Below are 13,554 nucleotides of genomic sequence, written 5' to 3' on the forward strand. Positions count from 1 at the left end.
GGTATGTTCCACCGAAAGAAGCATAAGGGAGCTGCATGAATGGGGTTGTTTGGGGTGGAAGTAAATTGTATATATGTTAAAACAAAACATGCAGATCAAACCATGATCCCAAATTCTCTTCGCTGGATGCCTGAATGTGACTCAGGCAGTGGATATCTTGCATACGCAGTTCAAAAAAAAGGGCATTTTCACTCTACCCTTCAGGTTTATTTGACGTGACTCCCTCCTTCCTTCCACGCTCTGGAAATTTGAAGTGGCCATTGATGCTTCAACTCATGGGAGTCCAATGAGTGTCTCAAGTGCTGAGCCAATCAAACTCTCTGGCCACTAAATTAGTCCTTAACAAACCAAAAACCTAAGGTAAATTACCACTCAGCTCCCAGTGAACTTACCCTTACATTTAAGTCTTACAAACTCAGGACCATGTTTTGTTTTATTTTTTGTTACATTTCTTCAGAATCAGCTCAGTTTTCCTCTTTTATATCTGCTGACTTTTTTTTTCTTTTTTTTTTTTTTACACCAGAGCACACGTTTTGCCGGCTTACACAAAGTGGAGTAGGTTTTCACCAAGGTTACCTGGGTACTTGGGGGAACAAGAAAACCCCTGCTCCTCTGAGTCTCCTGTTCAATTGCAACACCAGTGGAGGGGAGGTGCTGCGCACCCCAGATTCCTCTCTGTAAGCAAGCAGGCTGGGAGGCGATGGGATTGGGAGGAGCCCTGGTTCAGATCCCTAATTCACTAGTCAATGGAGCTGGCAGAGCAACAGGGAGAAGCAAGCTGCTCATGAAAAAAGGTGACATAACTTTTTCTACAATGAAAACAAAGGAGAAGTGAGGAGAAATTCTGACCCTCTGCATCACAAGTCATCCAGCGGTATGCTCCTGGGGTGCTGAAGCTGTGCAATGTCCCTAACAGAGGAGAGACCATAATGTAATGATCTGGTCCTCACTAGTGCAGCTACTTAATTATATAATTCTATAGTACTCTCAACAAATTCTGGCATTAACAAATCAAAATTCTTTATTTGCTATTACTGCATTTTTACTAAATCTAATTCTGTATGGACCTTTTGACATCAGAAGCTCAGTTTTCAAGAGGCGCCTCTGTCTAATGAAGGACAGAACTGAGCCTTATGAATTTTCTTACCAGTAATGATGAATAAAGAAATTTGAAATCATTGCATTAATATCACTCCTGTCACCACTGTAAGTTTGATTTGGAAATAGAAAATGGAGGATCAATTTTGCTTGTAAAATACAATATACAATACATTGCTTTGGGCTGCTGCTTTTTTATATTAAAAAAGTAATAAAACTAGAACAGGTACTTTATAAATATTGAAAAACACCTACCTGCTTAATGACTTAATACATTCCAAAATAAATTCATAAGGGCACCACACAAATAATTGACTGGAGGCCCAAATCCTGGTCACCTTACTCTCACAAGGTGTTCCATTGATTTAAAAGGACAACCTACACGAGTAAGGTAAAACAGATTTGGTCTTTGTTCTACTGGGCCGAACTTTGTACTGACTTACTTGGTGGTTTAAGTTAGACATCTAGTGTGCATCTATATAACATCATAAGAGTGCAAAGTACTTTACTGTTGCTACCCCAAAAGAGCTTACTGTGGGACTATTAGCACATGTATTATGGTGCTTAGATAGAATTGATAGATGTAATGGAAACTTACATTTTTATTAGCCAATCAGGACTGGAGACCCAACAATATACAAATGTAGATTAAAAAATGGTCCCCTGCCATTGTCACATGCAATCTCATTAACAGAAATCTTGCCCAGATCAGGCTGTAAGGAGTGGTTGAAACTAAGGGGAGAAGGAGCGGGAAGGGAGGATGGTGATTATATTGGAATTGGGTGGTTGCTGTAGTTTGTCACATATGCATCTTGATGTACAGCGTTGGGTCTTTCACTAGGGCAAAGGAGGTCTAACTTCACTCTCTTGCTGAAAGGATGAGGGAAAAGGGGGTTCTGCCAGTAAAAATAAGCGTGTCCCGCACAGTGACTGCAGGACAGCCTACTATCTCCTAAAGTAAAGAAGTGGTATGAAACTGGTGCCTGTGTGTATTATTTAAATACTATATATATATTGAAAATGTATGCTTCATACCATAGCCATACTAAAGCATGATATTTTATAACAGATTTGTGTTTATATAATTGATATATAATAATGGGTTCATGTGTGTTGGGACAGGATCTCTCTTCACACTGCGATAAATGGCGTTTACTCTGCATTAACACCATTGCTACTTAGAGAAGAATTTTCTCCAGAATATATAATTAATTGCACACTTTATCAAATCTATTGCTATAAATACAAGAATCATATTATCCGTACATCCTGTTTCGTTTAAATATAACTAAATGTTCTATTTTATATTTAATTATACATTTTGCAATATTGGTGATATATTTTTCATATCTATATCTAGATAGCCAATATTGCAAAATATAATATATATTTGCTATGTATTAACAGTAGTCTCCTGCATTGTGATGTAGCGTTATTCTGTACTACCATACTTTCCCTGTTTCCCTAGAGTCCCTTTGTGGGGTAGTCTAAGCAACTACAAGAGGAGCTTTTCCTCTCTTTCCTGTTCCTTCTGGGTTTATCTTCATGAACCCTGTGTTAGTGAGCAGGTTTATGCAACATTCCTTACCTGTCAATTACATCAATCTATATTACAGCACAGCTAGGGTCGCCAACTTTCTAATCACACAAAACCGAACACCCCTGCTTCTTCTCTGAGGCCCCACTCATGTCCTCCCCTTCTCTGAGGCCCCACCCCCGCTCACTCCATCCTCACTCCCTTCGTCGCTCACTCTTCCCTACCCTCACTCACTTTCACTGGGCTGGGGCAGGGGTTTGGGGTGCGGGAGGGGGTATGGGCTCTGGGCTAGGGCCAGGGATGAGTGGTTTGGGGTACAGGAGGGGGGGGCTGGGCTGGGTGTGTGAGGGGCTGGGGATGAGGGGTTTGGGGTGCAGGAGGGGTCTCTGGGCTGGGCCAGGGGGCTGGGGTGCGGGGTCCTGGCAGCACTTACTGCAGCTCCAAGGAAGCGGCTGCCGGGTCCCCATGGCCTCTAGGTGCATGGGCGGCCAGGCAGTTCTGCGCGCTGCCTTCGTGCCCAGAGGTGCCACCGCCTGCAAGTCCCATTGGTCGTGGTTCCCAGCCAATGGGAGCTGCAGAGCCGGTACTCTGTGTGGAGGCAGTTTGCGGAGCCTCCCAGTTCCTGGCTGCCCCAGCACCTAGGGGCCACAGAGACTGGCATCCATTTCCAGGAACAGCACGGAGCCAGGGCAGTTAGGGAGCCTGCCTCAGCCCTGGGCCCCCACTGCACCGCTGACCGCACTTAAAGAGCCGCCAGAGTTCCTTTTCGACTGGGCATTCCGGTTGAAAACCGGATGCCTGGCAACCCTAAGCACAGCCCACTTAACCTCCCAGCAGCATAGGGAAAAAGAAGACTCTCCTCTGCCCGTGTGCAGATGCGTACACCTTGTGTCTGACTGAATATGTGTAAGGGGTGCTATTTCATTTCTGCTGTCCCTCCCCCCAATCTCTGAGTGGGAGGCTCCACTCTCACAAATGTATGGGCCTGCACAAGGGGTGGGGGAATCTTTTATGGATTCCCTTCAAAACAGGCATATTTCCATTCCCTCTCCTACCTCAAGGAGCCAGCAGGGAAGGCACAGATTCCCTTACATGGCCTGGGCTGGTTGTAAAATTCACAGTCCAGCCCATTGTGATGGTTTGGCCACCCACCATGTTAGAGACTTATAACTAAGTTAAAACATCATTATCTTACACGTGAGTTTAATTTATACCTTTTCTGCATTTTCACTGTAGGATTTGATTCATCTTGTCAGAGATTCGTCTATTAAAGAATTCATACTACCCTCTGACAAGACGAAATATCGTGTCTCAGATGAAGATGAAAATGTGCTAAAATACATCAGAAACCTGAATGATTTTCTTGATGCTACATAATGACAGGATGTCTCTGTATTTTAAAAAAAACTTTCTGACCCCCCTCTTAGGATGCTAACTGGGTCTTCCATTCTTTATTTTATTTTATATTTTTAAACTTCAACTAAGCAAGCAAATAGGTAGCCATCTTTTTTTCTCTTTTTTTTTTTCTTTAATGAATGTGCTACTATGTTCATTTTGTGGATAAAATTGCTTTACTTTGAAATAATTATCACACCCTTAAAAATTGAGTTCCCTTACCTTTATTTCTGGAATATAGCTTGATGCATGAAACTCTATGAATGCATCTTGCACAATGAGTTTTCATGTAATTGGGGAAGAAAAAACTGAAGCAATGCAAAAACCTCCTACTTGGAATCACAATAGACCACAAAGTGATTTACAGAAAAATTCCTTCTATAGTATTCATTACAATAGGGTAAAAATTAATTGTACCACCAAATCTAAAGAACATTGAGTAAAGATTCCTTTGCAAATATAATGTAGAAGAACAGTAGATAACACCGACTCACAAATCAGCACATCAGTGTTACTAATGGCGTGCCTTAATTTATTTAAAAGATTATATTAAAATATTTATTTCCATCCAGCAATATTTCTAGAAAGGAATTTTCCTTTAGGCACAAAGAAGGCAACACTTGTTTAAGCGTGAAACTGAGTTCAAGTGGTTGTCATCCACAGCCTACGTAATTATAATAAGACCTTGACCTTTTAAAATATTTAGCATCCTTTGAACTTATTACTAAGTTGACCTGTTTGAAATCATGAACATAAAATAAAAATAACCATATTCATAATCATGTTATCTTTATAAATCTTCATTATCTGATCCCATGTAATTTTATATGCTTGTCTCTAGAGTCTATAGCCGACTCCATCAACAGCTCTTTATTTCTCCAGTCAGTTGTATCTGCCAGAATTTGGAGTGGACAACTGCAATTCGTTAACCTCACTAATCTCTTAAATTCCCCAAATATACATGTCCACCACATCCATCCATCATTCACATGCTTACAGAACATTCTGTGGGCCTCAAAATACCCATAATCTCAGCAACAACTAATACACGTTCTTCCAATAACAACCATCGACCCATCTTCTTCTAGTATTTTATTTCTCTTTACCTTTCCATTTAGCTTTAAGAACAAGTGCATCTTATGACTTTGCTGTATTCATTACTTTCAAATTAGAACTTCTATTACTACTTCCTAGTGATTATTTGTTAAGTGCTAAGAATATACTCTGTTCCCTATCAAACATAACCCACAGAGTGTCTCTGCTCTGAGGAACATACAGCTCTAAACAAAACTCTTTGTGTCCTCTTAGCTTTCTTCTGTTATTGCTCTAACATGCCCACAGTCAGAGAGGGACAGAAGTGATATCAGTCTCAAGTTCGACTAAACGATTTAAATAGCCATTTTAACCTTCCACTTAAAGTTTCATATAATCAGCAGCAGAGGGCATTGAATCCTTTATCCCGTCCACACTGAGTTGGTCTGAAAATATTCTTGCAAATATTATACTGATTTTTTCCATCAAAATTTAAGTTGGATGGAAATTTTCCAACCAGCTCTGTTCCCATGGCAAGATACAGAGTGACAGGAGAGGTGCCTAGGACCAGCAGGTAGCTGATGAGTGGAGAAAGAGACGGAGGCCTCTATTGAAGGAGATCATTAGAGTCAAAAATGTTTCATCAGGAATGAATTCAGCCCATTCTGTTTAGTAGGCCAGATAATAAGCTGGTGTTAACTGGCATAGCTCCATTTACATCATCTGAAGAGCTGACCCATAGTTGTTTTCTGAATATTCAGAACTATACAAGTATTTTGATTAAGTACATTAAATATTTTTAAAAGAAACAATAGTAAATAAACTGTTTATGGCAAGTTGGGAATATTATTTCACTACACTACTAATTAGACAGATACTGTGTGGGTGCAATATGGGAATAGGTAACAGAACCAAAAGATGGAGCCAATGCATTTCCCCCCAGGTGAGATTGATTCCTTTCTCCCTTCCATGTTTTAAATAGTTTGGAACAGTCTCTTTCCACTACCTAATATCCCTTTGCTAGCTAATACTTCTTTGCAACCAGACAAGCATGCACTAGGTATAAAATAAATTAAATCAGGAAAGGTGGATGCATTAAACATGACTGAGGGACACTCTAAACCAGGGTTTAATTGAAATATTAATCTGAGATGTAATAACATACTTTCTTCTTTGAAAACTGGCAGCAATGCAGCCAGTACTGAAGCCATGTGGCAAGTGGGAGAAAAGCCCATTTGAAAAAAGAAGCCCAAAGTGAAACAAAAACAGTACATCACAGTGACAAACCAGTTTCCCCTTCACAAATCTTAACAAATCAAGCTGAGTGGAGCTCTACTAAGGGAAAGCATGCTGATGGGATACATTTGCTTGCTAAGTAATTGCATCATAAAATATATCACACTGTTTACTACTTGTGGAGCATTCAAAGTGACCATCTGGACATTAAAGTTCTATTATCACAGATCAATAGTATAACAGCACAGAGGGAAAACTTTGTAATACTTACATTTAGCAACTGTTCAAAAGCATAGCTAAAGCCTTTCTTGTAGTCAGTGATTCCTTTAGCTGAGATTTTGTAGACTGCCTCTTTCAGCTTCTTCTTGTTCCTCACATTAGCTTGGACAAGATGATTAAAGCAACTGACGTTCTGAGCGTTATTGTTAAACTGAAAAAGAAGTAATAAAGAACATTAAAGCCAAGAATGTTGGCTTAATTTCCTTTTTTGCTCCATATTTCTAAGTGCTGAGGGCCAGATGCTGCCTTCAGTCCATACATGAGACTCCTAGAAATGGGTGACCCTGAAAAGATTCAGATGATGCAATAACTCACACAAACATTTGGATACTTATCACAACTTTATCCAGAACATCAAAGTCTCTTGAAACTTCAAATTTGGACAGCAAATGTTATGACTCTCCAATTTGTCCACTAAAGTGTAGTGCCCAGCTGAGGCCTGTACTGTTCTACTTGGCCCTGGTGAGGACTCAGCTGGAGTTACTGAGTCCAATTCTGGGCACTATGCTTAAGGAAAGATGTGGACAAACTGGAGAGAGTCCAGAGGAGAGAGACAAAAATGATAAAAAGTTTAGAAAACCAGACCTATGAGGAAAAGTTAAAAAAACTGAGGAAGTTTAGTCATCAGAAAAGATTACTGTGGGTGGAGGGGATCTGATAACAGTCTTCAAATATGTTAAGGCTGTTTTAAAGAGGATATTGATCAATTTTTCTTCTTTGGTACAGACCTTACCAGTCGAACAGAAGTAGGAAGTTCAGAGGCATAGAAAAAATGCAATAAAATTAAAAAAAAATGGGGAAAAAAGGTTGAAAGTTCCTTGAAACTTTTACTCCTTGGAAAAGGTGTGAGTCAAGTTTTAGGTTGCTTCTTATTTTATCCAAACCCAGCTGGCCCATCCCGAAACCTATCATCACACAACGGGTGCTGCAAATCAAGATCAATTGCTATATATGGCCCACAAAAAACAAAACACTCTTGGCAAAAATGAGCACATCACGGAATAGATATACATAACAAGGCAATTTTTAAACCAGGTTTCCATTTGTGTATTATGCACATGCTTTTATTTTTCAGTGCTATCACTCATGATAGATGGGAGATCCTAGCACTTGATAACTTCTAGCACTCATGTGACATTGCTCAAATATATACATGCAAATTGTTTGTATGGAAAAGTTTTGCCTGCTCGAGTGGAGGTCATTTTGTGACCTCTTTGAAATTTGGTCTTGTATGTGGTGATCTATCGTGTATTGCGGTAGCACCTATGAGCCACAGATATGCTCTTGGACACCACTGTGCTAGGTGTGGTACAAACGCTGTCCTATATTGCCTGAACATCTCTTTTACATTCAAAAACAAGTACAGTTGACAGACATTATCAAAAAAATGTTTTCCTGCCCAAAGAAATTTTAATTGGTTTGACTGAACATAAATACTAGGCACAACAGATACTTGCCATTTTATATGCTTCAAAATGCTCACTAAAGCTGTTTCCTACCACTCTATAAGTGTATGGGGCCTTAAAGAGAATGCCAATCATGTAAAGTCACCTTTGCATAACTCAGCATCAAGCCCCGGGAGTTTAATTCTGTCCTTACATCCTGAACACCTCTATTTAAGCCACTTGTGTTGCACTCAGGGTGAGTAAATAAGAGGAGATTTTGACCATTGATTTTACATATTTTGTTGGGATGCTGAAACCATTTCTATTTTCTTATGGTATGGTAAATTCAAAATTAAAAACACCAAAAACTGATTTTTCTGACACAACAGGTTTGATTTAAACCAAAGAAGTAAAGAAATTCAGAGTGCCAGTTTATAAACACACCTCATTTTATCCAGGTGCTAACAGAGCACATATATAATGGGTAAATACTAAAGATGTGCAAAAATGTAACACACACACACACACACACACACACTCAACTCCCAAACAGGACAAAACACCTGATGCTAGTACAAACCCAGAGTTTGAGTGGATGTTAGGATAAAGATATTCAGGCTTGTCTGCAAAGGCCTGTACTTTAAGAATTTAGGGGTATTCTTATCACTTGGCTAGTTCTAGAGGTATAAAAGAAAGAATCAGAATCACTGTCTGCTGGTGTAAGGGCCTTCTCTTACTGTGACAGTCTGAGGCCCTGTTCTTAGGCTAAGGCCTTTGGCTAAGCAGCAGAGGCAGCCATAAGCTGGGAAGCAAACGGTCACATCCTCACATTCCAAACTAGTCACATTGAAATAAGGTGCTATTGGGCTGTTAGGCACTATCAGGAAAGGATTGTATTCCTATCACCTCCAGGGAAAGGGAAGTGCCTAGAAAATGTAAAAGGAAACTTAGTTTGATAGCATCCTGTCTGGCAAGAACTCACTTATCAATAGCTGGGATGTGAAATCCTCACTTCTGTATTGTCTTGTCATTATAGTTCCCACTTTGCTATTGTTTGTCTGTATAATCTCTGTCTGGTTCTGTGATTGTTCCTGTCTGCTGTATAATTAATTTTGCTGGGTGTAAACTAATTAAGGTGGTGGGATATAATTGGGTTACATAATCATGTTAAAATATGTTAGGATTGGTTAGTTAAATTTCAGGAAAATGATTGGTTAAGGTATAGCTAAGCAGAACTCAAGTTTTACTATATAATCTGTAGTCAATGAGGAAGTGGGTGGGTGGGTGGAGGTGGGCGTGGGCATGGGCATGTGGGTAAAGGAAGATGGGAACAGGGAATGGGGGTAAGAAAATTGGAATCATGTTTTGCTAAAGGGGGAAATGGGAACAGGGAATGGGAGTAAGGAAATTGGAATCATGTTTGGCTAAGGGTAGGAATGGGAACAGGGACACAGGTGTAAGGCTCTGTGGTGTCAGAGCTGGGAAGGAGGATACTAAGGAAGGAAACTGGAATCATGCTTGCTGGAAGTTCACCCCAATAAACATCAAATTGTTTGCACCTTTGGACTTCGGGTATTGTTGCTCTCTGTTCATGCGAGAAGGACCAGGGAAGTAAGTGGGTGAAGGAATAAGCCCCCTAACAGTGGAATTCTGAGCAAACCTGCCAAGTTGTTATATTTGGTGTAAACATTATAAAACTCATTGGCTATAAAGTGTTTCAACCCCAGATCAGGAATTTCTAGTTTTAATGGTTCACTTGTACCTGAGATCAAAGCAAAATTCAGGGGTGCAAAATCCAAGCAGACCCAAACCAAAAAGAGATTCCTACAACCTCACAGGAATTTGGTGACACCCCACAAAAAAAGGTTTTTCTCTGCTGCTCCTTTATCCATGTATAATATACCAACCTAGAGTATAGAATTTTATGAGAGTCTCCTTCTAGTAGTGAGATGCAGTGACTACACCAGCTTCCTCTTTTTTCACAACTAAGAGTGCGCCTGTTGCTCACAGAAGCCTCTGGTTTTAGTGGTGGTGATCTGAAGATTGAGTCCCCATTGGCAGGTATGGTGTTTGCACATTACAATTAAGGATATAGCATTAACTTTAGTTACTCATCTTAACTTTGAGTTTTTTGTTTGTGTTGTCAGCTCCTTTCAGTATCGCAATCTTTTTATGACTGAAAGTCAGATTCTAAAGTTTATCCTTGAACTATCAAGTCCTTTTCTTATATCAGACAGTGGAGACTGATAAATAAAAGCATAAAACTAAAGAGAAAGAACCTCTGGAAGAAAAATACAAACATCACTCAGGACTGTACATGGATGGACAGCATATTTCACTTTGTGTGTATCAGTGACTGCAAACATTCACCTGTATTTGAAACAAGATAAATAGATACAGAGATAACCTAACAGCACAAACAGTTTGAATGCCACTCAGATGTTATTTCTGATGTGTTGGAGGAATATATCATAGCCAGTCAGCTATTTGTCTAATTGTTCAAATACATACAACACAATGTATTCATTTGACATTTGTGTCCTATTATTTTTGAATATATATGTATACACAATGCTAGCAGGAGATGCACATTATTAATTATAGTTCTAAGCATGGAAGAAATATTGGCACATAATCATTAGGATGCCAAGCTCTGTTATCATTCTCAAAAGTGACAATATTTTGTGTTTTATATATTTAGTATGTGGTATAAAAAACATCCTTTGTGCTCTGATCAGAGCAAATTTTTTTATCGTACATTTCAGGATTGACTTGCATGAAGAATCCCAACACCACACACGGAGGAGATAGCACTTTCTCTAATTATTTTATAGGTCTAATTACTTTAGCTGTCTGTAGTTACCATTTTCCTACCAACAATGAATTTAGGCAAATTTGAATTTATAATCAGGACAAAGCTACTGTAGACATCTGTTCAGGGAGTGAGTCAGGTTATTAATATTTGCAAATATCGAATTCTTGAAAAATCTGTTCACTCATTTGCATTACATGGAAGACAAAATATGTGCTTACATTGTGTGATCATACTGTACTATTCTTTCAACTACATTAAATATTGTAGAAACATGTTGATTCACAGTGTATATAGGTAGTGTGAGTGTGTGTGCAATGAAGAGGATGACATTTGCCTCCAACAGTCTATACTTTACAACTATGGAATCATTTTCTAATATTCTTGTTTTCCTTTATTTAATTTTATTATGCCTTTAATAGTTTAGCTCTGGATTTCATTTGCTGTGAAGCAATTGTTTATACTACGGGTGTATGTGTTAGCTACCATAGGCAGGGCTGGCGGCAGTGCCATCTGGTATTATTATCCGACTCTTCGCATTATAAAGCCCTGTTTTCAGTTACTTAGAACTTTGCCAGATTTTAACTGTTCAGGCTTAAATTTTATATGCTGGGTGTCAGCCTTAGGCTGCTTTTAAAATAAAGTTTCAGGCAAGACATTTCAGCCATTTTGAAAAACAAGACTAGTGAAAAATATATCCCTCACCAGGTCCCTCATGCAAGGCTCTTAAGCAAATTAAGCAATCCTGGGATTCGGGGGAACATCCTCTCATGGATCAATAACTGGTTAAAAAATAGAACACAAAAGGTAGGAATAAATGGTCAGTTTTCACAATGTAGAGATGTAAGTAGCGGGGTCCCTCAAGGATCTGTAATGGACCATTGCTGTTCAACACATTCATAAATGATCTGGAAAAAGGGTTGAATAGTGAGGTGGCAAAATTTGCAGATGATACAAAATTACACACGATAGTTAAGTCCAAAGCTGACTGAGAAGAGTTACAAAGGGATCTCACTGAAATGTGTGACTGGATGACAAAATGGCAGATAAAATTCAGTGTTGATCATTATAAAATAACCCCAACGATACATACCAAATGGATTGGTCTAAATTAGCTATTAGATTCTTGGAGTCATTGTGGAGAGTTCCTTGAAGACAACCACTCAATGTGTGGCAGCAGTCAAAAAATGTTAGGAACCACTAGGAAAGGGATAATGTCACTATATATAAATCCATGGCATGCCCAGACCCTGAATACTGTGTGCAGTTCTTGTCAACTCATGTCAAAAAAGATATATTAGAACTGGAAAAGGTGCAGAGAAAGGCAACAAAAATGATGAGGGATATGGAACAACTTCCATACAAGAAGAAATCAAATGACTGGGACTGTTCAGCTTCGAAAAGAAACAACTAAAGGGGAAATATGATAGAGGTCTATAAAATCATGAATGGGATGGAGAAAGTGAATAAGGAAGTGTTATTTATTCCTTCGCATAATACAAGAACTAGGGGTCATCCGATTAAATTAATAGGCAGCAGGTTTAAAACAAACAGAAGGAAGTACTTCTTCACACAATACACAGTAAATCCGTGGAACTTGTTGCCAAGGACATTGTGAAGGCCACAAGTATAATTGGGTTTACAAAAGAATTAGTTAAGTTCATGGTCCATCAATGGCTATTAGCCAAGATGATCAGGGACACAACCCCATGCTCTGGGTGTCCCTAAACTTCCAACTCCCAGAAGCTGGGAGTGGATGAATCACTCTATAATTTTCCTGTTCTCCTTCTTCCTGAAACATCTGGCACTGGGCAATGTCAGAGACAGGATACTGGGCTAAATGGACCATTAGTCTGACCTAGTATAACAATTCTTATGTTGTTGCGCCATATTAATTCTGGTGATCTCTTCTTTGAGGAGCTCTAGTGTCCCCAGACTTTGGAACAGGGACTTGACATTTGGCAGGAATGGCTTTTGTGTCAAGGATGTGTTTTTTACTGTCCCTGTGAAACTCTTCTCAAATTTGACCAAGTTATAAGCCTTTGAAAAATCAGTTCACAGTTGCTAAGTGGAGACTTCTTAGAGTTTAGCAGGTAAAAATCTCTAAACAGTCTGTCCTCAATGAGCATGCTCCAGCACCTCACAGTTCCTGCAGGTAACCGGACTACACATGCGCCCTCACCACAGAATGACTGTTCCAGGCCAGGGTTACAGGGGAGAACCTGAAACTGAGAGCTGGGTGCTACTCTCTCCTGAGCTGTCAATAACCCCTCTCTTGGTGCACAGGCAATGTGGAGGAGGAAGCTGCCGGACACAAAGAGCTGGACTGAGATAGAAAGGAGTAGATTGGGACAAGGAGCCTGGTGAGACTGGGACTGGAGGTTGCAGGGAGTCTGTGAGTTCGTGGTGGGTGTCCAGGAAAGGCTGGGCACAGAGAACGGAACTGAGGGCCAGAGGCATAGGGGAGGCTGGGAGTGGTTGTGCAGGGAGACTGAGTGCTGGGGAGGGAAATGGAGGAGGTGAGCTGAGATCAGACGAGAAGGCAAGATGCAGGGGGAGAACTGGGATTGGCTGGGCAAAGAGACTGGGACCAAGAGCCAGAGAGAGGGGATATTAGGACAAGGTACCAGGAAATGGTTGGGGTAGGGGACAGATTGGTTGAGGAAGCCAGGGAGGTAGACTAGGACTGGGAGCCAGTGGTGATGGTGAAACAGGAGTTTGTGTGGTGGGGGGCAACTGAAGGCAAGCAAGGTAAGATGAGGAGGGGGAACTGAAACTGG

At 40.1% G+C, this 13,554-nt stretch overlaps 1 protein-coding gene across 3 annotated transcripts in view; it reads right to left on the reverse strand.

Annotated features, from left to right (window-relative positions):
- The window catches only part of CACNA2D1 (calcium voltage-gated channel auxiliary subunit alpha2delta 1), a 668,904-nt gene that overhangs the window by 118,534 nt on the left and 536,816 nt on the right, over positions 1-13,554 (reverse strand). For all 3 annotated transcript variants that reach the window (XM_077807875.1, XM_077807876.1, XM_077807874.1), the window contains exon 11: positions 6,570-6,728. In XM_077807875.1, coding sequence (XP_077664001.1) covers positions 6,570-6,728 — 159 coding nt within the window. The remainder of the gene's footprint in view (positions 1-6,569; positions 6,729-13,554) is intronic.

Source organism: Eretmochelys imbricata, chromosome 1 (genome assembly GCF_965152235.1).
Source record: "Eretmochelys imbricata isolate rEreImb1 chromosome 1, rEreImb1.hap1, whole genome shotgun sequence".
NCBI classification, from domain to species: Eukaryota; Metazoa; Chordata; order Testudines; family Cheloniidae; genus Eretmochelys; species Eretmochelys imbricata.